The sequence below is a fragment of the Panicum virgatum genome, chromosome 3N (genome assembly GCF_016808335.1).
Source record: "Panicum virgatum strain AP13 chromosome 3N, P.virgatum_v5, whole genome shotgun sequence".
Classification (NCBI taxonomy): domain Eukaryota; kingdom Viridiplantae; phylum Streptophyta; class Magnoliopsida; order Poales; family Poaceae; genus Panicum; species Panicum virgatum.
The window spans coordinates 5680289-5704658 of record NC_053147.1 but is presented as its reverse complement, the minus strand read 5'-3'; the positions used below and the strand labels follow the sequence as shown (position 1 = coordinate 5704658).

At 45.9% G+C, this 24370-nt stretch overlaps 1 protein-coding gene across 1 annotated transcript; it reads left to right on the top strand.

The window, feature by feature from the left end:
• The first annotated feature begins 610 nt into the window (after positions 1-610).
• LOC120663914 (ER membrane protein complex subunit 1-like) lies at positions 611-9457 on the top strand. Its single transcript, XM_039942861.1, has 12 exons — positions 611-835; positions 2366-2493; positions 2617-2679; positions 3131-3252; positions 3360-3475; positions 3551-4355; positions 4718-5446; positions 5550-5771; positions 6010-6105; positions 6190-6384; positions 7203-7316; positions 8649-9457. The coding sequence occupies exons 1-12, from the start codon at positions 720-722 to the stop codon at positions 8907-8909; spliced, it is 2967 nt and encodes a 988-aa protein (XP_039798795.1). The 5' UTR covers positions 611-719; the 3' UTR covers positions 8910-9457.
• The last annotated feature ends 14913 nt before the right edge of the window (positions 9458-24370 follow it).

Genomic DNA, 24370 nt, shown 5'->3' with positions numbered 1-24370 from the left:
TCCAGTAATGAGCGGAATAATATTCCGATACTTAATATCACTGGCAATATAAAATCGTCTATCTATGCAGTTGATGGACATTGTGACCGTATATTTATATAGGTCATTGGATTCAGATATATATGAAAGTTCCTGATGGAATTAGCATGCCAAATTCCTTGGCAAATCGCAATATGTATTGCACTTAATTGCAAAAGTTATTATATGGCTTAAAGCAGTCAGACCGAGTCAGGCCGAATCGGTTAAGTGAATTTTTTAAATTGATGGGATACACAAATAATGACTACTGCCCATGCGTCTTTATTAAAAAAATCATCAATAGGATTTTGTATCATATTGGTTTCGTTGCCAACGACTATTGTATTTGTACCAAACTCAAGGTGCAAATGATATTTGTGTAATATAAGTTAGTAACGCAATGGAACAATGCAAATACATATGAACCTTGCCGACTATGACCCAACAATGCAAATTTTATAACCACTGCTTGCAATTTGAACAGCTACTAGATTTTTACAGCACAAATATAGCAATTCTTATCTTTTTGGAGATCTCCGGCACGAGCCGGCCGCCATCACGTGGGCCCGCTCCTCTGGCCCTGCCCCAGCGCATAACCCCCAAGTCCCCGATGACTTGCCCCGAACCCGAGCAGTAAGCGACGCCACGCCTCCGCCGCCGTCAGATCGGAGCTCGACTCCGACCTCCCCTCCTCCGCCGCGATGGCGGCGCCGCCGCGCCGCCCCCTCCTCATCCTCCTCGCCGGGCTTCTCCTCGTCGCCTCACTCGCCACCCTCGCCGAAGCCATCTACGAGGACCAAGTCGGCCTCGCGGACTGGTACGTATTTCGCCCGCCTAGATCCGACCCGCCCTTAGCCTAGATCTGGTTGGGCAAGAGTGACGTAGCGGAGCTTCGAGCTTCTAGTTCAAGTCGCGATTCGAATTGTGCGGTAGGGAGTTCCGTGTGGTGTCAGTGTAGATTGGGGAGGTTTTGGCGAATCAGGGAGTCGTTTTACGACCTTCCAAGTGAATTCCGTAGTAGTCCAGTAGCGGTGGAGTTTGCGGATGAGTCTAGTGGCATGTCGTGCTAGTGAGTAAGTTTATTTCGGTATCAGCTAGTGAGTACAGTGGTAAGTGGTTGCATCCTACTTTGCAATCTTAGTGCAAGCTTCTCCGTTTTTCCTCGGGAAATTTGTGCCCGGGCTAGATTCATCCGAATAAAGCACAGTCTGTGTGAGCCTTTTGGATCGGTCTGTGTTTTGTGGATGAGGTCTGATTGCCCTGTGCACTCAAATTTTGGTGGGAGTATTGTGTTACGTATGACTTGGTGCTTTCTTTGTTTCTTTCAGTGTCTTGCTTGGTTATAGGGTTTTTCTGAAGAATGTTGATATTAGGGTTTGGATGTGTTTCCCTGGTGCGTGCTTTTCATGGTTGGTTAGGATTTTTACCACAGATCCTACTTGGTCCACCACCTGTGCATGCATGAAATTGAGGCAGTTGCATTTACAGTTACTGTAGTGCATAAGGTAGTTAGGATTAAGTTGGGATCTAAGAACCTTTAGCTACCGTAGAATTTCTATCAATTTTTTTCTAAATATATTCCTTGCATAAAGTCAAGTTTCCTTAATTTAGGGGCAAGCTTCTTAATCACTAATCGTGAAGGATGGATTTCTCTTTCCCTAAATGACCTTCCTCGATGGTCTTGCTTATCGTGCTCCTTGAAGCCTCTAGTGTTCAGCCTGTGCGCCATCCTGGATCTCCTCAGTCCTCATACAGGAGTCATCCGGTTATCCACCCGATGTACTAGCATACGCCACATGATGACATTATCAAGGAAACCTAGTGGGTCCTGGCTTTACTCAATTGCTTCAGTATTCATGATTGTTATTATCAGGTTTATGGGTGCTTTGACATTTAGTTCTTTACAACAATTGCTAACATGCTGTGCCTTCCATTGAGAACCCTATGTTTATTTCATCATGCATGCTGTGGTGTTGTGTGATTCTATGTCTGACACTTTACTCTTTAGTAAGCTGCATTAGAGTTCACTGTTTTGATCTGGAATCAGTTATTGCCTAGCTGCTGCTGTTCTCCTAAATGACTGTTTAGCCCGTTGAAACACCAATTAAATGCTACACATTGGTCAACGATTCTTGTTTAATCAGTTGTATAGCCCGTTCAATTGACCCTTTAGCCTATCTAATTGGCTGTTTTGTCCAATAATTGGCTAAACGATTGATGACCGACTGTTCAGTGTTTAGGTGAACACTCCTGCTGTACCTCCTAAAACCATTTGATACGTAGTTAGCTATATATAGTCTCAGAAAAATCCAATAGAACCATTTTAACGTTTTGATGTTCTTTGCAGGCATCAGAAGTACATTGGAAAAGTAAAGCAAGCAGTTTACCATAGCCAGAAGAGTGGAAGGAGGCGCGTTGTGGTCTTGACAGAGGAAAATGTGATCTCTTCTCTTGATCTTCGTTCAGGAGATATATGTGAGTTTTCGTGGTCCTACATTCAGAAATCAAAACTGCAGGTTCATGGATGCTGCGTGCAAATATTTTGCGCGTGTTTTTTTTAATACTTTCCTTAATATCTGTGGATTTTATGTGATGCAGTTTGGCGACATATCATTGACAAGAATGACCCTTTGGATCAGCTTAGTCTATCATTTGGAAAATGTGAGTCTAATATTTGTTTCCCTTTGGAGACTTGCCCTTGAGAAAATTTCTCTTTTTATTACTGTCTCTTTGTTTCACTCTATTCGGTTTCTTGCACTCCTGATGGGATTCCTTGTTTCTTCCACTCATGGATGATTAATGAACTTATAGAGTCAAGAGATGCCATTAGTGTTGTGGCCCAGGAAACTTTTGCTTGTTTGATACATGCAGATTTTGCCCTTCTGTTGTTATCCCTTCTGTAATCAACATATACTTGTGATTCTTTTTGCTACTAAATAACAATGCTGATTATTTATGATTTTTAAGATTTGTTTATGGGAGGTAGTTCACCTTTTTGTTAGTTTTTTTTTTCATTTTTTAGTTCATCTGCATATGTTTTCTTCACTAATTGTCTGTTGTATGCTGCATATAAATTGTTAAGTGCAATCTGATTTGTGGCATGTCCTGTCAGATGTTCTAACTCTTTCTTCGGGAGGAACTATATTGAGGGCATGGAATCTTCCAGATGGACAGATGATCTGGGAGACAAACCTTCAAACTTCTACAGCATCAGACCCACAGCTGCATGTTATGGTCTGTGTGGGCAACACATTTTCGATCATCTGAGAAATCAAAAGTTGATAATTCAATTTATTTTCCTGTTGCACTTCTCTTGAGTTACATTCCTTTACTCTTTGCAGCCAAACAGTAAAGTGGCAAAGGATAATTTGGTTTTAGTTTCGGCTGGACGATGGATTTATGCTGTATCAAGCATTGATGGATCAATTTCATGGGAAAAGGAGTTTTCTCTTGATGGGTATGTATTATTCTGCCCGTTTTCTTGTTGAGTACATTGGGAATACCGTACCAACCTAACTTAAACCTCCTGCAGCTTAGAAATCAAGCAGGTTCTCCAGTCGCCTGAGAATGATATTGTGTACGCTGTAGGAATTGCTGGTTCCTCGAAGCTAGCTTTGTATCACTTGAGTACTAAAACTGGCGAGGTACTAAAGGATATCCAAGAGTCACTCCCTGGTGAATTATCTGGGGAAATAGTACTCGGTTCTGATGATGTTTTGGTAGCATTGAATAAGGCAAGGTCAAGCCTGTTTCTTATTGAGTTTAATAGTGGAAGAATTAGCTACAACAAGGTGCATGTTTCAGATCTTGTTCAAGACTTATCTGGAACATTCAAACTTCAATCTGTGTCCAATGGTGTCATAGCTTTGCAAACACCTTCTACTGTTTCCCTCCTAAAACTCAAAGATACTGATGGGTTAGAAGTAGTTCAGAGATTTGACCAACCAGCTGCATTGAGTGACGCCCTAACAATTGCAGAAAAAGATGAAGCTTTTGCTGTCGTCCGACATGTGGGGTCCCAAATTGAATTTATCGTGAAATTTACAAGTGATGTAAGCGGTGAAATTATTAGAGAAAAAGTCATTATTGATCAACATCGGGGCAATGTTGAGAAGGTCTTCTTGAATAGTTATATTCGAACTGACAAATCTCATGGTTTTCGAGCTTTGGTTGTAATGGAAGATCATTCACTCTTATTAATTCAACAAGGTGAGGTTGTTTGGAGCAGAGAGGATGGGCTTGCTTCAATTGTTGATGTAACGACGTCAGAATTGCCTGTTGAGAAGGATGGCGTCTCAGTTGCAGATGTCGAACACAATCTCTTTGAGTGGCTTAAGGTGAACCAGAGTAACTGCTAGTTATTGATTTATTTATTATTTAGTTTTTAGGAAATGCTTCAGATAAGTTATTTTTCAGAAAATCTGCTAGAAAATTTAAAGGTTCCAAGTTTATGGTGAATTTAAAATCCTATTCAAATGCTCCAGAATTTAATGTCTTGCTTGTATGTTTGTGCACAATTTTCTTTATCTAATTTAGAACATGTTAAGAAATTGGTTGGTGTTGATGCATGTTTTTTTTATTGTTCTCATGTGATGATACGATGACGTTCGTGCATGTTCTCCTGCATTTGACACTGACATTTTGTTGGATTTGCTTCTCAGAATTAGCTTATGATACTTTTTTCTTGGTTCTTACATAGGGACACATGCTTAAACTCAAAGGAACTCTAATGCTTGCAAATGCTGATGAAGTGGCTGCAATCCAAGCACTGAGACTCAAAAGCTCTGAGAAAAATAAGATGACAAGAGATCATAATGGATTTCGTAAACTTCTTATTGTACTGACAAAGGCTGGCAAAGTGATAGCTCTGCACACTGGAGATGGCCGCATTATCTGGTCAAATTTGCTGCCATCCCTTCGTGCCTCCAGATTTGGTGTGATGCCTTCTGCCTTAAGGATATACCAATGGCAGGTCCCACATCACAGTGTAATGCGGGAGAACCCATCAGTACTTGTTGTTGGCAAATCTGGAGCAGAATCTTCTGCACCTGGTGTCTTCTCTATTCTTGATTCATATTCTGGAGAAGAACTGAATGCTATGAGGCTTGACCATTCTGTTGTTCAAATTATCCCTTTGACACTGAAGGATTTATCTGAGCAGCGACTTCATCTGATTGTTGATTCCAATTCCAATGCTCACTTGTATCCAAAATCTCCTGATGCCCTTGATGTATTTCTTAATGAAATGCCAAACCTGTATTTCTATTCTGTAGATATTTTGGCAAATGTTATTAGAGGATATTCATTACAGAAGTCATGTGATATCGAAGGTGATGAGTACTGCTTCAGTACGAAGGAGTTATGGTCAATCATTTTTCCATCTGATTCTGAAAGGATTGCTATCTCTGAAACGCGAAAGATGAACGAGGTCTGTTCATTTCCTCTGTTGCTTTTATTCATGGAATATTTTATCTTTTTGCTGAAACTAATTATAATGATAATATATTTTTGGTTCCTTTTCTTATTTGAAGGTTGTTCATACACAAGCTAAGACAATTGGTGATCATGATGTGATGTACAAGTATTTATCAAAGAATTTAGTTTTTGTTGCTACTGTGTCTCCTAAAGCTGCTGGTGATATTGGATCTGCGCTGCCTGAAGAAGCCTCGCTTGTTGCATATCTTATTGATGCAGTCACGGGTCGCATACTGCATCGTGTGACTCATCATGGTGCACAAGGCCCTGTACATGCAGTAAGTACATCCGCAGCATTTAGCCTTTCCACTTGCACTTCCAGTCCCTGTTTTCATATGACGGCCCGTTGGCGTTTGGTGCTACCAAACTGGCTTGCTTGGGATACTTGAGTTTTGAAAGACGCACAATCACAACAAAGCAGTGAATTATGGAAGGTTTTTTGGATTTATTCTCTTCGGATTGTAAAAGGTTCTGTGCTTTATTAAGTACTGACATGATTTATGCTTTATTTTCAAGGTTTTAAGCGAGAACTGGGTTGTCTATCATTATTTTAATCTTCGAGCTCATAGATTTGAGATGGCAGTGATTGAGATATATGATCAATCTAGAGCGGTATGAATGTGGTCTTAATTATTTAAGCAGATTTTTCATTATGATGGTAGTTGTAGTATTAACAGCACTAAGTCTTTTACACAGGACAATAAAGATGTCATGAAGCTCATACTTGGGAAGCATAATCTCTCAGCACCAATCACATCTTTTGCCCGTCCAGAGGTGGTGGTAAAATCCCAGTCATACTTTTTCACCCATTCAGTAAAAGCAATGGCAGTTACACAAACAGCTAAGGGGATTACTTCCAAGCAGCTTCTGATTGGCACGATCAGTGACCAGGTCTGTTGTCACTTCTTTATTGTTTTCTTTTCCATTGTATGATAGAGCAGTGTAACATGTGCTACTATTTCTTTTACTCGCTGGGTTGCTCTGTAGTCTGTATGTTGTGTCACCTTTTATTACAATTTGTAAATGAAGTTGAACTAATAGCATTTTTTGAAGGATAACTAATAACATTGCGACCAGATTCAATTTTGTTTGAAATTGTTAAATTAATATTTTATATCTGTAATTAAGTCAATAAAACTTAGGTTTATTAGAGTACTGTAGGCTTGGTTGTGGAGAGTGAAATGCATAGGAATTTCCCAGTCTGTGGCTCCATAGCAATTCAACCAGCATTTTAACATGTCTTTGCTGCTTGTCCATCGCACTGGAATGTAATTCATTCTTGTTGGTTTCGTAAGGTGGAGCTTTTCCCCATGCTCCTGTGTAGTTAGCTGAATTAGAATAACATGTCAGAATGCTATGCATTTGTGAAATGTATCTATTTTGATATCGAGTCTGTTTGATGATTACCTCTAAGTCTTTGATAATAGTAGTTTAGTCCCTTAACAGGAGCTCTTTGAGGTAGCGGCAGGTAGCGGTGACATAGAAGTCTGGATTCTTTCGAACATAGCTCCACCTCCACTTGTATGCTCAAACTTGGTAGCCAAGCTTAGTAGGAGCTCATTGAAGATTAGCGGGATGTATTTGTTTGGTCAACATTATGCTAGATATAAATGGGGTGCAGTATGTTTAGTTTTCTTGAGATGGAGGGTTAATTGTCAATTATATGTGTAAAGAATGCTAGAATAACATTCTTCTCAAACTTACTGCAGGTTTTGGCACTTGATAAGCGTTTCCTCGATCCACGTCGTTCAGCGAATCCCACACAACAAGAAAAAGAAGAGGGCATTATACCATTAACAGATTCTTTGCCAATAATTCCCCAGGTATTGTTTTGGTCTTGATGATCAATACACCTGCCTCTTACAATATTTAATTAGGATGGACATGTTTGAATTGGTCTTGTGTGGGAGAAATTTTCAATAGGTGTTACTATCGTATTATTAATAAGTAGTCAAGTACAGACTGTTCTCAGATTATCACCATATTTTTGGCTTGAGGGTAATACTATTTGGTTACATCTGAGGGCTTCCATCGAATACAAGAGTAACTTTCTTATATTTGACGAATTATGATGTTTTGTTTAAGGTTCTGGTGAGTCTCTTTGTATTTGGTAATTTTTGCTGTTTTCTAAGAAATAGCAATAGTAGGCAAGATACCATATCGTGGAGGGCCGCTATGGACCAGACGGACCTTTTCTAAATAAAAATGTGCTGATAATTCTAGATGTAGAATAGGCACAATGTGCGTTTTGGTTCCAAAAATAATAATATTGTAATTTATAGTTGTATAAAGAGTTCCAACTGAAGCTAGACACTTGAATACAGTTAGGATTCCATTCACTGTCGTTTATATGATTAAAGTGGCAGAATATATTTTTAACATTTTAAGAACTATCACTCAAGTTGCATATCTGACTTACGGTGCTTGTATGGTTGTTTCAAGTACAGGAATAGCTTATTAATTTATCAGATTTTTCAGTGTTTTATTTTGTAATTTGGTAGCTAGGACCATTAGCTTCACCATTAGCTTCAACAGAACTATTTTATTATACTTGGCCAATATATTTGTTCAAGTTGTCTGCACATTCTTTAGTCTGGGTCTGGGAAAGTTCCATGACTAAATTCCTTACATATTTCCTGACTACTAACCAGATGTCTAGCATTAGTAGTGGATGGCACCAATAATGTTTGTAAATTCATATGGTACAACGTGTTTTTGTGAGACTTAATTCACAGTGGTTATTGATATAAGTCAGGCAGCATGTCCTAGCATTGGAAGCAGGAAATTGGAAAAAGTTTGGGGCGAGATAATACTAGGGAGACAATAGAGTAATTCTTTCTGTGACTCGTGATAGAATGCTAGGGAGACAATATGGATGACTCAGCCCTTGAAGAAACAATCTTGGAAGTTGGAACCAAAAGAAATACCTCAAATACACCTAAGAGCCCAATTTATTGGATATCAAATTATCAAGTAAAACTGACATGTCTGAAATGTATAAAGTGCAATAACAAATAACTTACTTTCAGTTCAATGTCTGAGGCGGTCTGCTGACATCAGCCACATTCATGAGATGACATTCATTCAATTTATGTATATCTGATTTACCTTGTGCTAATGGGCGATTCACACTTTTCTAATTGTTTACTCTTCAGTCCTTTGTGACGCATTCTCATCAAGTGGAAGCCCTACGAGGAATTGTTTCTATTCCTGCGAAGTTGGAGTCCACTACTCTTGTTTTCACATACGGCGTTGATCTGTTCTACACCCAGCTTGCTCCGTCAAGAACCTATGATTCCCTCACTGACGAATTCAGCTATGCGCTTCTTCTAATCACAATTGCGGTCTTGGTTGCTGCCATTATTGTTACTTGGATTTGGTCCGAGAAAAAGGAGTTGAGAGACAAGTGGAGGTGAGTGAGGCCTCAACATTCTGATGTGGATGAAATTTTGGGCCCTAGTCATCTTCCTTTTCCTCCACCCTTTCATTTCTAGTGCTAGGGTTCGTTTCACTTTTGACTAGGCCTTTATTTATGTAACCGTTTGACAACATGGCCTACCTGCTGTGAATTGACACACTGCTGAAGCCTTATAGGAAAAGCCACTTGTGCAATTATAAATTCTGGACATGACATGAAAAAATTAGCAAGAGCGCAGATGGTGCACATGGATTGGCTTATAATGTGTAAGATTTACCACTGCAGTCAAACTCTAGTGGATTGTAGTTATTGTTGTTGACAAAGGGTTTCCGGTTCACGTGTTGCTTAATGAACTTGTGATGTTTCAATCACTACCTTTCTTGATAGAACCGGATTGCTCTTCCTTGTCTTGTCATTACTTTTGTTGTTAGCCTGTGATAGGCTGGGCTACAAGATGCTCACTGGTGCAGTTGCCGCCCAATCTTCATTCTGTAAGACATACCTTGGCTTGAAAGGTTCTGTAGCGTCCAGTATTGCCGTTGCTACGGTCAGATCTTTCATGTATGATTTTTGTTTGTGAAGATTTGTAGTATTCTCTTAATGGGGTGCTTTCTTTTGAAATACCTATCTAGATGGTGCACCGTTGCATATTATTTGTTGCCACACTCTGGATCTTTTATGCTTTAAAGTGTTAGCATAGTTGTACCTGCCCCTGAGTTCGTCAGTGTCACGCAAGCACGTCTAAGCTTGCCTCAGGCACCTCATGCGCGTCACCTTTTGCAACCAACCTAAGCTGGAAGTAGGGCTTTCAGATTGTCCAAGCTGGATTCCAAGGTATGGCTTTCTGTGGTGGTAGGCTGGTTGGTCGTCAGCTCTAGCCTCTAGTCATGGGACTCATGGTAATGTGGTATGCTGCAGATGGTGGAGCTCATCGCCCCAGCACATGGTGGCAGGGTGAGACGTGAGATGTCTGCCATGATCGGGAGAGATGAGGTAAAGCGACGGCTTTTCTGGCCGAAGCAATTGCGGGCAGATGATGGAGTGGAGGTCGAGTTCTCAGCAGCGCAGGCAGCAGGAGGGGTCGTGTCCACCCTTTGGGGCCTCAGCTTTTCTTCCTCCTGGTGCTTCATTCTTTTGCTCCTGCTGTTGCTCAACTCCTGATCAATTCCGTGCCCATACTTTGTGGCGAGGTCAGACGCTGCTTACCGCAAACCCTACTTCGCTTTCACACTTTCACCAGGTTATCCTCCTCGGTTGACCGATAATCGCCTCCCATAACCGACGGTTACCGCAACCGATATGACCTAATCCCGCGCTTTGCACCGGTGATTCTGTCAAATCCTCGCATCTTCATCTTTCGCTTTGGGTTGGGGCTCAGCTAGAACCATAGGGTCTGAAGCGTTCTGCATCAGCTATGGTGGCCGCTTTACCAGGGCCTTCCCTTTCTGCATCAGCTATGGTGGCCGCTTTACCAGGGCCTTCCCTTTCAGAGCCGCAAGTACTCCCAGGCGCCGGGTGCACTAGCACAAAGTGAAGCGGCCTAGTACGATGTGAGAGGCCCCCCTTTTCACCTGATGGAGCTCAGGGCCGGCACCGTGGCGTGGCGAGGGAAATAGGGTGTCGACACGCACCCGCGGCAGCTGCCTGCCTGACTGACTGAGCCCGCTCGCCATGCCCGAAATGTGTCGAGCACCGCCGGCACAAAGCAGAGCCGCCGCCGTGACGAGAGCCAGATGCCGACGCCTCTCCCCAGTATGAGCCGGGCTCCGGCGGTGGCCAGGGGAAAGTTGGTGCTCGTCCGTGCCGCGACACGGCGCACGAGGCCGGCCGGTGCGGGTGGCGGCGAGCCCAGGGGAGGCTTCCCCCGAACGATCGAGCCGGGCCACGGTGAGCCGCCGCGAAAGGCACTGGTAATGGTGTAAAGGGGAGGTGAGTGACGACGGCGACCGCGACGGGGGTGCCAGTGGCCAGCTTGCTTGCTTGCTCGCGTCGGGGTTGCGATCGATCAGGGTTTTCGCCGGGAACAGGTTGTCGCCGGAGGGGCCATGGCCTCGCTGTCTGCTTGTGTCGGCGGGGTCATCACTGCCGTGCCGCCCGGCCGGTAGGACGAGGTGGGTAGGGGAGGATGATCTTCTCAGGTGAGCCCCTGCCACGTGTTGTGAGTTGTGACCGCCTGACCGGGTGCTGTTCTGGCCGGTGCACGTCTCCGAGAGCACGGACACTGATCTGCGCTTCTTCGTAGCCTCTCTGAAAGTCACTCGTCTTGACACCCATGGAATCTGATGCACACTAGCTAGCAATAAACTGTCCAGATCTTTTTTTCCCCTATTTGTCAGACCAGGAATACTGTATTTTAGAACAACATAAATAAATATGATTTTACTTTCGAAAAAAATAGAAATTAGGATTTGACTTCTCCATTGGCTTGCATCTTTTAACTGCAAATCTCAACTCTAGATTTTCACTCACATCCCATCAAATAATTCCACTCCAGATTACTCTTTGTCTAGATAGCACATCGATGCCTCACCACTTGCTCATATTTAGGCCTTGTTTAGATGCCGTAAAGGCAAAACGTAATTTTTTTGTAAATCGCTTGCTTAGTGTACTAAATGTAGTTGAAAAATAAATCGCATTATAAAAATGGACTGTAAATCGCGAGACAAATCTAATGAGCATAATTAGGGCGTGATTAGACACTTAATTGCTACAGTAATGCTAAGCAAACATGCTCTACTGATGGATTAATTAATCTCATTAGATTCGTCTCGTAGTTTACAGACGATATCTGTAATTAGTTTTATGATTAATCTACATTTAATACTTCAAATATTGAAGATTTTCTGACAAAAATGTAAAAACGCAAAATGCAAAGTGATCTAAACACGGCCTTAACAATGACTACCCGGGCTTGTTGGAACCTAGTAGGGTCCTAGGGTGGTGGCACACTATTGTGGTGCAAATTTTATTGCTTGTCAATCAAAGTACATGTACAATCAGATCTTTTTCTCTCTTTTTTTTACCCTATTCATTACATAGCTCTCAGTTTTTCTTTTTTTTCTTTTTGGCTGTGTTTAGTTCCAAAATTTCTCCCTCCAAACTTAACTATTCACATATCACATCAAATTTTTTGCCTTATGCATGGAGCATTAAATGTAGGTAAATAAAAAAACTAATTGTATAGTTTTGATGTACACGACGAGACGAATCTTTTGAACCTAGTTAGATCATGATAGGACAACAATTACCACAAACAAACGAAAAGTGCTATAATGTGCTATAGTGTCCGATGTGATTCTTTTTACCACTATTTTGCGGATCTAAACACAGCCTTTCTTCAGTGCTTTCCTGCCTTGAGCAGAAACTTCTCCACTAGCTACCTGCAACAAAACTAGCTAGCTCATCTCCTGGATGAGTTGATGGTCTACAAATATTCGAGTCCCGTCACAATAATACCTCCCTGTATTTGTAGTCGGAATATTTTCTATCGATCACCTGCCCACAACTTCTGGTTGCATTGAGATACACTGAGTTCGTTTCTCTCAAAGCTTAGTCGTCGTTTTTTGAAAATAGTAGTATAACTGAAGGCCGGATCAGATGCACTTTTGGAGGAACTTTAGCTTTTTATTACCGTCTCTAAAGCTAGAAGTCGGTTGAAAACATGTGTCCACTGTGAACATTGCATTGAAAGTAGATTCCCTATTAGCAGATGCCCTCACCGACATTTTGGTGCTGATGAAGAGGATTAGACACGCTGAAAGAAGCAGGTCTCTTTCCTTTCGAACAGAGCAACCTACTATATAGATTGCTGTTGCTGAAAACAATTTTTTTATTGAGCCTTGTGTATGATTTGTTTTTTCTAGATCACGATCACATGTCATGTGATCTCATATTTATATGTTTTACATCCTATGACATTAATCATCGTCCTCATAAAAATGGTATGGTTCCCTTGCTTTCGTCAACCTCTGAATCGCAGAAGAAAAAAAGAAAAAAAATACTCTGAGTCTAGTATAGTAAGATCACTTATGTACAAGATTTGAACCAGTGAACCAGACTGAAAGGCATATATGAGTGGCTGGTACGGAAATATTACAAGTGCGACGGGCTTGTGTTGTGTGCAGGAGGTTTGTTTCCTTGAGATTTTTGCAGCATCTATAGGATCCGAGTCAGATCGATGGCTGCAAGAGTATCTGGTGGACTGGACCCCAGAGCAGGTATAATAATGGGCTTATAGCCAAACTAGTCAGCAATTTTGATGATGTGGAAGGAAGAAGAGAGGAGAGAGAAGAGAGTTTGGCTCCTAGTTAAGGACCAAACAGGGCACGGATGCATAGATAATAGGGATAAAAATCTATATGAGGACAATAGGAAAGAAAATGGAACCATATAATAATAAAAAAATATTTGAAGACAAGTAAAAGTCTAATTATTGTATAGCTTGGCTCTTGTTATTTGACTTATAGCCAAATATTTGGCTCTATCATTAGCCATGCTCTTAGAGTGGGCAGCTGCCAGCTGGAAGGAGGGTGACGGTTTGCAGTGGCAACTGCAGTTTGGCTGCGCGTCCTAGAATTCAATTCAGGATTGATGCATGCATTCATCCGTATCCTGAAACGCCTGACAGAAGAGAGCTTGATTAGAGCTGGTTGGGTCCATGAAACATTCAGATACAGTAGTACCGTAGCTGATGGCCAGTGGCGTTATGATTTGTATGTTTTTTTTGGAGGAACTAATGGCAAGTTAAAAGCCTTGGACGACGCCACGGTCACCGGCAGCAGCGATCCAACCACGGGTCATGATGCTAGTCGACCGACGACCCTAGCGTAACATGCGGTGCGAGGGAGCTGCTTTCTTGTAGCGATGATCTGATCTGCAGGTAGACGTAAATGTATAGTATAGTATAGGGAAATCAGTCTCGTACGTACGGTGCAGGAGGAGGGAGGGAGCTAGGCAGAGGCAGAGGCAGAGGTAGATGGCACAGCCAGCAGGAGGCGCGGCGTCGCCAACTCGCCATCGGGCGGTTCCCTCGGTCGGGGCCCTGTCGCCGCCGCGCCCGACATACCCGTCCTTTTCCGCCGCTCCCCTCCCAATCCCAAGCTTTAATTCCTCCCACCACCGCCACCACCACCACCAGTCCACCACCTCCGCCGCGACGGCGACGACCGCCCGCCGCCGGTGGCACTGGCACGTACGTACGTACATCATACGCGCGCCGGCGCGTCACATCCGGCCGCCTCGGGCGTGCAGGTTGGGCTTGCCTAGCTAGCCGGCGCCCCTTGGCTATACACGCGTGCGTGCGTGCAAGGTCTCTTGATCGACACGCGCCGATTCTCCATCGAGTGCGTGCGTGCCGCGCGTGTGCGTGGTGTGTACACACTACGGGGATGATTGGATGGGCGGCTATCCCTTAGCCAGGTTCCACAATGCAGTCTATGGATGATTGAAACCTGCATTACCTCCTAAGCCTGGCTAAACTAGTGAAAAAAGCCTCCTCCGGCCTGTATTGTGGGGAACGCCCAATTTAGATGTTTCCAGCTTATGCAGACTATCTGCATAAGCTGGCGTAGTGCATGCAACTCATTCTGCTCACCTCCCTCTATCTTGCACCACCCGCCGGACGAGGCCGCGCTGCCCGCCGGAGCCCCGGACGGAGGGAGAGAAGGACTGAGCCCCGCCGCGGGAGGAAGGACCCGGCGAGGACGCGCGGCAGAGGGGCGCGGCGAGGGGAGAGCGACGCTCTGAATGCGTGACGAGGAAGGGCGCGGCAAGGACACGCAGCGAGGCACCGCGCGGATCCTGTCCCGTAGCTTCGCGCCGCCCTGCCGCTTGCTTCGCACCGCGGCCGGAGGATCGACGCGCTGCCGCCCCCGCTCCCGTGCGGGCACCCCTGCACGTAGCGGCGAGCGCTTGGGCCAGCCAGAGGGCGCCACCGCGTAGAATCGAGGGAGGGAAGGGCCGCGGCGGAGCTCCACAAGCACCCAGTTGCCTCGTCGCCCGAGCTCCGGGCCTCCTCCGCGCCGCCGAGCTCGAATCACGCCGAGCTCGTTGCGCCGCCCGCCGATCCTCATGCCGGATCCTGCCGGAGGTGCCAAGGGAGGGAGCTCGGGAGGGCGTAGATCTGGCCGCCGCCGCCGGAGGGAGCTCGGGAGGGAGGGGGGAAGGAGGGGGCGGCGCGGCGTGGAGGGAGCTTGGGAGGAGGGAGGAAGGTGGTGGAGGCGCGTCGCCGACCAAGTCACCGGGGTGGGAGAGAAGAGCAGAGAAATAGGAGTGCTAATTTCACCAACATTCAATGCAAGGTCACCCTACTAATATCTACAGTCAACCAAACACAAACCGGACAACATAGACCTACTGCTATCCACCCAATCAAACACACACGAATTGTACTGGTTAAGCCTGGCCAACTCTAACCTAACTTAGTTTTCTAACCAGACAATAACTAGTCAGGGAACCAATCACACCCTACACTTCTCCATCGAGTGCGCTTCTTTCGGCTTATTCCGGTGAGCAGACGTACACGATGGCAGGCAGAGCGCACGTACACTGTGCACCAGCTCGCTTGGCGAATGGATGGAGCACCGCACGCTCTGCAGGTAGCACACAACACAAGTACTAGAAGGAGTAGAACCTACTGCTGAATATTCTGCAGCTCCATCGTCGACATCCTGCTACTCTCTGCATTTCCTTTCCTTTTCTTTTCTTGACGGTACTTTTGGCACAAGGCACAACTGCAGTCGCGAAGTACCTAGGAGTAGTAGTAGTAGTAAGACTGTAGACACCGCGGGCAACTGCAGACTCTTGCTATTTCTTCGTTCCACAATAAAATATTACTCCCTCCATTCTAAATTATAAATCATTCCAAAATTTTTGAAGAGTTAAATTTTTTTAAATTTGACTAAAATTATATAACAAGATAATAATATTTATGATACTAATTAAATATCATTAGATTTTTTTGTTAGCTATATTTTTATAGTATATCTATTTGATGTCATAGATTTTTGTGTTTTTCTCTATAATTTTAGTCAAACTTTAAGATTATTTGATTTTCCAAAATTTTTGAAATTACTTATAATTTAGAACGGAGGAGTATACCACTGGAGTAGTAGTAGTATTTCAGTACTAGTGCCGGCGCCGACCATCAATGCTAATAATGCTAAAAGGAGGCACAGAATCTTCCCTTTGCATTGTTTAATCGGGAATCATGCCGGCAGACACGCTCGATCACACGCACGCGTGCGGACAGGCAGCAGCCAAGCCAGAGACAGTGCAGGCATGCATGCTTGGAACACCGCACGTAGGTAGGCATGAGGAAGAAGTTGAAGCAACAGCAAAGTATGTTTAGATCCGTGAAAATTTGGTAGAAAATGTCAGATCGGATACGGTAGTATACTGTAATATTTTTCGTTTGTTTGTGGTAAATATTATTATATTATAGGCTAACTAGGCTCAAAAGATTCTTCTCGCAACGTACACCAACACTATGCAATTAGTTTTTTTATTTATCTACATTTAGTACTCTATGTATGGATCATTTGCTATATTTAATGTTTCGATGTGATTTCGATGTGATAGAAAGTTTGAGAAATTGGAGGGAAGTGAACACAGCCCGAGTAGGAGTACTGAAAAAGTGCACGCCCTTGTGCTCCAAACCCGTCGTCAACCCTGCCCAGCCCACCCGTGTGCTTTTCCAGCGTTGCTTTGCTCTGCTGTTTGGTTTGTGCACAGCACAAGTAGCATAAATTTTAATTAATAATTAGTGGTATTAAATAAAGATAGTTTATAAAACAAACTTCACAACTTCTGTGCTAATTTGCGAGACGAATTTAATGAAGCTTTTGACGCACTATTAGAGGTTAGTTACTGTAGCATTACTGTAGTCAATCATCGATTAATTACTATCATTAGATTAATCGCGAAAAGTTACACCTATCCGTGAAAAAATTTTACAAATAAACTTTATTTAGCACTCCATGCATACAATATTTTTTTAGCACAGTAGCGAGAATAACCAAACGGGGCCGCTTGCATGGACTTGTTCGGCCTTGGTCAGGCAGGCTAGCTCCAAAGGCACCACCACTCTTTTACCTGCCCCTAGCATGCATGCTACTAACCAGGCATGGAGTGTTGCAGTTCCGTGATCACCCAAGCGCGCTACTTCTAACATTTGCGTGCTGTAGTAGCTTCTCGGAGCAACTCGTTTTTCATAGAGATAATATCGATCGAATTATTAACAAGGGCACGCTTAGTTAACAAGACGTACTACGTAACGTATTACACAGTACTCATTCTATCGAATCTTCGAACACATGCATGAAGTACTAAATACAGAGACATATCCAAAGGGGGGCTAGAGGGATCAAGCCCACCCTACCTTCCCAAAATCAATGGATACTCCTGCCTAAGCCCTCTCTATATTTTTAGAAAGAAATAATGAAGAAAAAGGGAAGAGGAAGAAGAAGAAAAGAAGTGGAGGAAGAAAATGATAAGGGAGATGAGCCCCCTCTAGATTTGTTGGCTAGATTCGCCACTGACTAAATATAGTTTAAAAAATAACTAATTATACAGTCTAACTGATTAGTACGAGTTAAATCTTTTATGCCTAATTAGTCCAAAATTAAATATTATTTATCAAATAACAACGAAATGTGCTGCAGTACCAAAACCCAAACTTTTTCACCAACTAAACACACCCTCAACTCTTTTGGGCACTGCACTCTTCTCTCCTCCTTGTCAGCTGCTCTGCTTGTCCATCATCTCTTCCCTACAATACATGCATCCACCGCAGATCGAGCTCAAGGGTACGGCTTACTAGTTCATATAGCAATTGACAACTCCCCTCCCAACGATACCATGGTCTCGTTTAGTTGCGCCTTTAAAGTTTTTTAAAAAAAATCTTTACACATTTAAAATATTAAATATAGAAGAATTATAAAATTAATTATAGAACTCGTCTATAAACTACGAGATGAATTTATTAAGACTAATTAATCCGTATTAGCACATGTGTATTGTAGCAATTATTATAGCAATTTAGTGTCTAATTATAGTCTAATTAGAGTCATTAGATTCGTCTCGCAATTTAGAAGCAAATTATGTGATTCTTTTTTATTTCGTCTAGATTTAATACTCCATGCATATAAATTTTTTTTCGATATGATAGTTTTGGAATTTTAAATTTTGCAACTAAACAAGGCCATGATCCTCGAAACATGTATGGTGGAGCTCGGGATAGTGGCACGAGGTTTTGATGGTACACAAACACTCTGTTCGTTTAACTTGTCATCCAATCAAGTAGCAGTACATTTCTCTCACACCAAATCAGCGCCAACAACCAGCCACCAGCCAGCCAGCAATACTTTTCTCTCATAATAAATCAGAACCAGCCGCCAGCCACAGACAAGCGAAAAATAATAAAAAAATAAAATAAAAATAAAAAAAGTTGGCACTAGGCCCATCCGCTCTGGATCTGCTGGTTAATTGCAATGGTGTGAACGAGGCTCAAAAAACAATTGCAATGTTGTGAACTTGCAGGTTATAACTCGTTTGGTGTATAGACGTAGAGAGTAGTGTAGCTGCCGTATTTGTGCTCTCAAGAGTCAAGACAAGCTTATATATATATTTATATATAGAAAGAGGTCCCACGTGGACTGTGGTTTTTCATGGATAAGTAGAAGCTGGCATGACAGTGCAAGGGTGATTAACTACTTGTTGATGGTCAGAGCAAAGAGGAGTGGAAGAGAGGATTGGTTGTAACTAGGGGTGTGTTTGGCACAGCTTCGTCGGGAGGAGCTTCAGCTTCGTCGGTACTGTATAGGACTGTGCTGCATTGTGTTGTGGCACTGTTCATCGAAGCTGCGCCATCCAGCTTCATCTACAGCCAACGTGAGAAGGTGAGAAGCCGGTGAAGCTAGGTTTTGGAGGCTTCACCTAGCTTTGCTACAGTGAACTACATGGTCGCTACAGTGACGAAGCTGAAGCTGTCTTGAGCTGTGCCAAACGGGCCCTAGATTAAGAATATGGCTCCTAGCTAGCTAATGGGTAAAACAGTAGCTCTGTAAATCCGATCCACTGGAAAATGTTTTAGGGTTGTCGAGTCAACCGAAATCAGAAACGAGGGGCCCATCCCTGCATTCTCGAATCTCGATCGGCATATAAATTCAGATTTTCAGAGAATCATCTCTACCACGACTACAAAGCGGCTTTAATCTTTCAACAGATGAAAAGAAGTACCAAAGGCGCGCGGTCGCGATGAAGGCGGCGGCGGGGCCTCTCCTCGCTGCGCGGATTGGATTGAAGGCGCCCCTGCTGCGGTGACCGGCCTGCCCCAGATCTGGCCGTCGTCGCGTTCGGTCTTCGACGGCGACGAGCCCCTACTATGGTGACCGACCCGTCCCAGATCCGGTTGCCGTCGTGCTCATCTGGTCTTCGACGGCGACGGGAAGGAGTCCCCTCCATTTCGTGCGGCGATTCGGCTTCCACGTCCCCCGCCCCCCAAGCTGCCACCGGATTTGGCGCTTCTTGCCAGATCCACCTTTCCCAGGGTTGGACCTGGCGCCCCAAAGCTGGATGCTGTCATACACCTCCTGCTCCGCCTCCGGGTGCCCAGCGCCGGCCACAGGTGGTGGAATCGGCTCCGCCGCAAGAGACCACCGATCCGGTATCTTTCCGACCGCGCCCATCGAAGAAGAAGATGGCAGCTCGGGGCCGTGCCTTCGTCAACAACGCGGATTAGCCTCCAATCTCGGAGGTGCCAGCGTTCTTTTCTCACCGGATCCGGCACCATCTTGGCTGGATCTAGGCGGAGGTGGCGGTCCCTGGCTTCGGTGCATATCCAATGGCACGGAGTCGGGTGGCGGCCGTGGTGCACGGCCCTAGGGGTTGGGCACCTCGGCAGTCCGTCTTGCAAGCCATGGCTTTTGCTGCTTGTGTGACAGATTGGGGTCTTCCTCCTGCGCGACAGATCGATGGTGGCTATTCCTAACGCCACCGACAGATCACGGTGGAGGGCCACTCTCCGATCCTTTCCGCATGTAGGAAAGGTAGGATGTGTATAATGCGGTCGATGTATTGCAATGAGCCCCTTGGACGGTATATATAGGGGTACAAGATTTGGAGGACAAGACACCTCCCCTAGAGATAAGGAAGGCAATCACGGGATTACATCAATCCTAAACTACCATATCTGGAGTTACCTAATATACTCTAACATCCCCCCGCAGTCGTAGCGGTAGCAACACGAACGGTTAGACTGGAAAACAATGGAGACGTATCCCCCTGCAGTCGGAACATCGGTGCGAAAGCTTTGACTGGAGACTCATGCAGATGATAGCCCTTTAGTGCCATAGTAGCCGAGGTCGAGGTGGACGTGGTCGAAGCCGTGGAGGGGGCGCGGGTCGAAGCGTCGTCGAGGTGCTCGAGTACGCAAACTCAGCAGCTTCTTGCCGAAGACAGCAGCAGGACGGTGCGGCGGATGACGATGGTAAACGGCGCGGTTTGCGACTTAGGTCACGCTCAGGACAGGGGTGGCGATGGCGCAGGTTGCAGCAAGTGTCGCGCTTAGATCAGGGGTGGCGACGACGTCTTCATTCAGGAACATCGGCGGCGATGTCCGCGCGAGAACGGCTGGAGGCGCGGAGGCGGATCGAGCGCCTGCTTGACGAAGACCGGCGGCGAGTGGCGCCACCGCCTGAAAAGGCGGCGACACCGGTAGGGTGGCTAGATCACGAACGTCGTCGTTGCAGCCTAGAGGGCGCAACAACAACCTCGTCCTTCGGGAGGATCGACGATGGATCGAAGACGAACGGCAGGGCGACGCAAACCGATCTTAGATCGGAAAAAGGGAAAATCAGCAGCAACATCAAGACGAACCTGCGGGTACCATCTCGGGTGCACCAAGTAATGCCCCCCCCAAACCTTATCCTCATCCGCCTGTTGGCCAGAGGACAAAGGAAGGGGCAAAAACAGAGGGGGCGAGACCCGAGCGGTCTCTGCTCCAGCTGCGGAGTGGACCGGCGGCCCCCGGGACGCCCTCGCAGCCGCATCCTTGCGCACAAGGCGGCGGCGGAAGCGGCACTGAGGACGAAGGGGACGCAGGCTTGACTACGCGGAGGAGAGAGCCGGCAATGGAAGGCGGCCCAGCGGCGACGTCGATCGGCGGTGCGGTGGCCCGCCGGCCCCAATGGCGCAGTGGCCTGGCGTCCCCGCAGTGGTCCTTCGCGGCCACGCACTCGCGCTCATGGCAGCGGTGCGGCGGTGCTGGTAGGAGTCGGGGCGCCTGGCCTTATGCGCGGGAGGGGCGGGCGGATCTGGATGTGGAGCCGAGAGGGAGGACGACGCGGAGGCATGCAGGCCCAGTGGCGCCCCCATGGCGATGTGGTACCCAATGGGGACGTCGAGCGGCGCCGCCATGGGCCGGCCAGGGAAGAGGTAGGTCCTTCTGCTGTGCTTGACGATGACGGCGGCGCAGATCAGAGGGATCCGCGGCGCATCCTAGGAGGGCGCTGCCCCCGGCGGAGATCAATCTCGATCTCCCCGGGGGCGCGCGGGTGCAGCGAAAGCGGCGGCGCGTCTAGGGTTAGGATCTCATAACCTAGGCGTCTGATGCCATGTAGGAAATGTAGGATGTGTATAATGCGGTCGATGTATTGCAATGAGCCCCTTGTGCGGTATATATAGGAGTACAAGACTTGGAGGGCAAGACACCTCCCCTAGAGATAAGGAAGGCTATCAGGGGATTACATTAATCCTAAACTACCATATCTGGAGTTGCCTAATATACTCTAACATCCCCGAAGAATTTGGCCAGCAGATTCGTGCTCCTCGGTGGCATCTCTCGGATCCTTTCCCCCGAAGAATTTGGCCAGCAGATTCGTGCTCCTCGGTGGCATGCAACAAACTGAGGTGGCCGAATCTCGGATCAAGTAACTGCAGATCTCCAGATGAAAATCTGATCCAATTATGGATGGACGACGGTGGCGCCTGTGGTGTCGTATTCTCCCTGGAGCGTCGTCTTGAGATCCCATGTGAAGGTCATGTGACTTAGTTCTTCGGTTTTGGTGACCTTCCATTTGTCGGAGGGCTCGCTGTCGCTTATTTGTGCCTCCAGTGGATCTCTCTTGTGCTCATCTTCATGATGGCTGCTGCACCTATCGTCGACAGGCAAGACTGGCGTTATTTTCGTCGTTCGTTGGCCAATGGTCGGATTCCTCGACAGGTTGACAGATTCTTTAGCAACCTTTTTGTGATGATGGTTTAGTGGCTAGTACTTGGGAGAATTACTGGATGTAGGCGACCTTAACTTAGTACCGAATGTTGTGTACTAAGTTTAGATATCTTTGGTCTTTTTATTTCTTGTAATAAGCTAGGCTGTTGGCTGTGTACGTCACGTAGAGGCCGGATCATGTATCCGTTATCTAAAAAAAGCTAGCTAATGGGTGACGTACCACATTGGTTGGTAGATACTTGCTACTTCATTGAAACAATTATTCCAAGAGGCCGACACACGTTTTCTTTTTTAAACCACTTAAAGAAGCTTGTGCGAAATCAACAACCTACCTCCTGTGTGATTCAAAATATATATCACTTAGCACATCAACATGAACACATGCATGGTTTATATATGAGATAATAGCTTTCATGACCAATAATTTCTTTGAAAATATGATATTTGGAACCCGGAAGAGTAATAGTTGGTACACATTCTTCAGGTGGCAAAACTGCAAAAGAGAGAGAGAAAAATGTCATCATCATGTTGGATGTGATCTCCAGGCCCGATCCAAAGATCGGGTCAAATCTCCTTTGATCGCGCCCTGATCGGGGGCGCCCAGTCAATGTGACTGGTGGGCCCCCGTCGTCAGCGCTATATTAAGAACAGGAAGGGGCCGGGGCACGGTATCCCAAGTTGACCGCCGACAGAAACCCTTCCCACAGTCCCGATCCGATCTCGGGGAGCGCTAGGCCGACGGGAAGCTCCGCCAGCGCCTCTTCACTCCACCACGACGTTCACCGGTGCCAAGTCCGTTCCCGGCCAGTGCCGGTACCGGCCCGAAGGGTACCGGTACCCTCGCCGCCCACCGTCGCCGCCGGATCCGCGCCTCGCCAACTCGGACTTCCTTGCCTCCATCCTCGACTCCATCGACGCCATGGCACCCGCCGGCACCTCCTCCTCCTCCGCGGCAGCTGCCGCCAATGGTTTGCGTCCCCTCTAACCCATCTCTCTCTCTCTCTCTCTGACTCTCTCTTGTATTAGATTAGGAATGAACTTCTTGTGATTATACTCAGAACCATGTACCCCTACTCGTTTTGTGCATCTAGAGTAGATCCTGTACAGAAACTAAGAACCAGTGATTCTAACATTGGTATCATTCGCAGATCGAGAAGTTGATCGAAGTTTTGGGGTTATTTTGCTCATATCTACGCTCAGAAAGTAGAAGGAGATGAAAGAAATCGAGTTTCGATCTCGGATCGAACAAGAACATCTAGAACCCTAACCCTAGACCCAAGAAAAGCCCCTGCAGAACCAAGAACTCGAGAGAAGGGGGGACTCACCTCCTCGCCCGCCGCCGCTCGCCGGGGCGCACCAAAGAATCCGGCTGCCACTGGTCGCCGTTGCGCAACTGCACGTGGGGCCCCGGCCGCCACTCAGAACCGGTGCACGGCCCGTGAACCACCTCCAGTCCGCTCAACGGCGGCGCGCTCCCACTCGGTTGAGCGCGCGCGCCGGCGAGGGGACCGGCGGGGGCGCCGCCACGCAGCCGTCTTCCCCGGCGCCGACCGCCTCCGGCGGTGCCGCCGTGCTCTCGGGCGATAAAGGGGGAGGAAAGAAAGGAAAGTCGCTAGGGTTTGGAGGGGGTCTGGCCGGCCACGGTTTTGATCCGCTGAGGGCGGCTCCCGGCCATCGGATTTGATCTGACGGTCAGGGCGTCATCGCCGGCCGAACGGGCCGAATTCGGCCCATGAGGGCGTTGTGCGGGCACCGCGCTGGGCCACGAGCCCAAGAGCGGCAGAGCACACGCTGCGCGCGGGCAGGCCGTGGGCCACATTCAGAAAACGGCCCGCGAGCACAATTTGGTCTTTTTCCAATTTCAGAAGCAATTTTGGATATGTTTTGATGAATTTGAATAGAATTGGAATACCACTTTGAATTTGCACCAAGTGTAAATTATTTAGAATCAAGAAAACATAATTTTGCTTCTGAATATACAGAATTTTTTTTTATATTATGATATTGTAATTTCTGACCAAAGTTGTTATTGCAATATTATAATTTTGTCTAGAATTCTTTATGTATTATTTCTTTTTCTACCCAACGGTGATTAGGAATTAATGCACAGATTATCGCTTGTTTTAATTTTGACCAACGTTAAATTGATACATGCATTTATTGTTGTCCTCACATTTTTTAATTCAAATTTCAGGCTCTAAAGCTATGACTTATGTGAATGCCATTCCTGA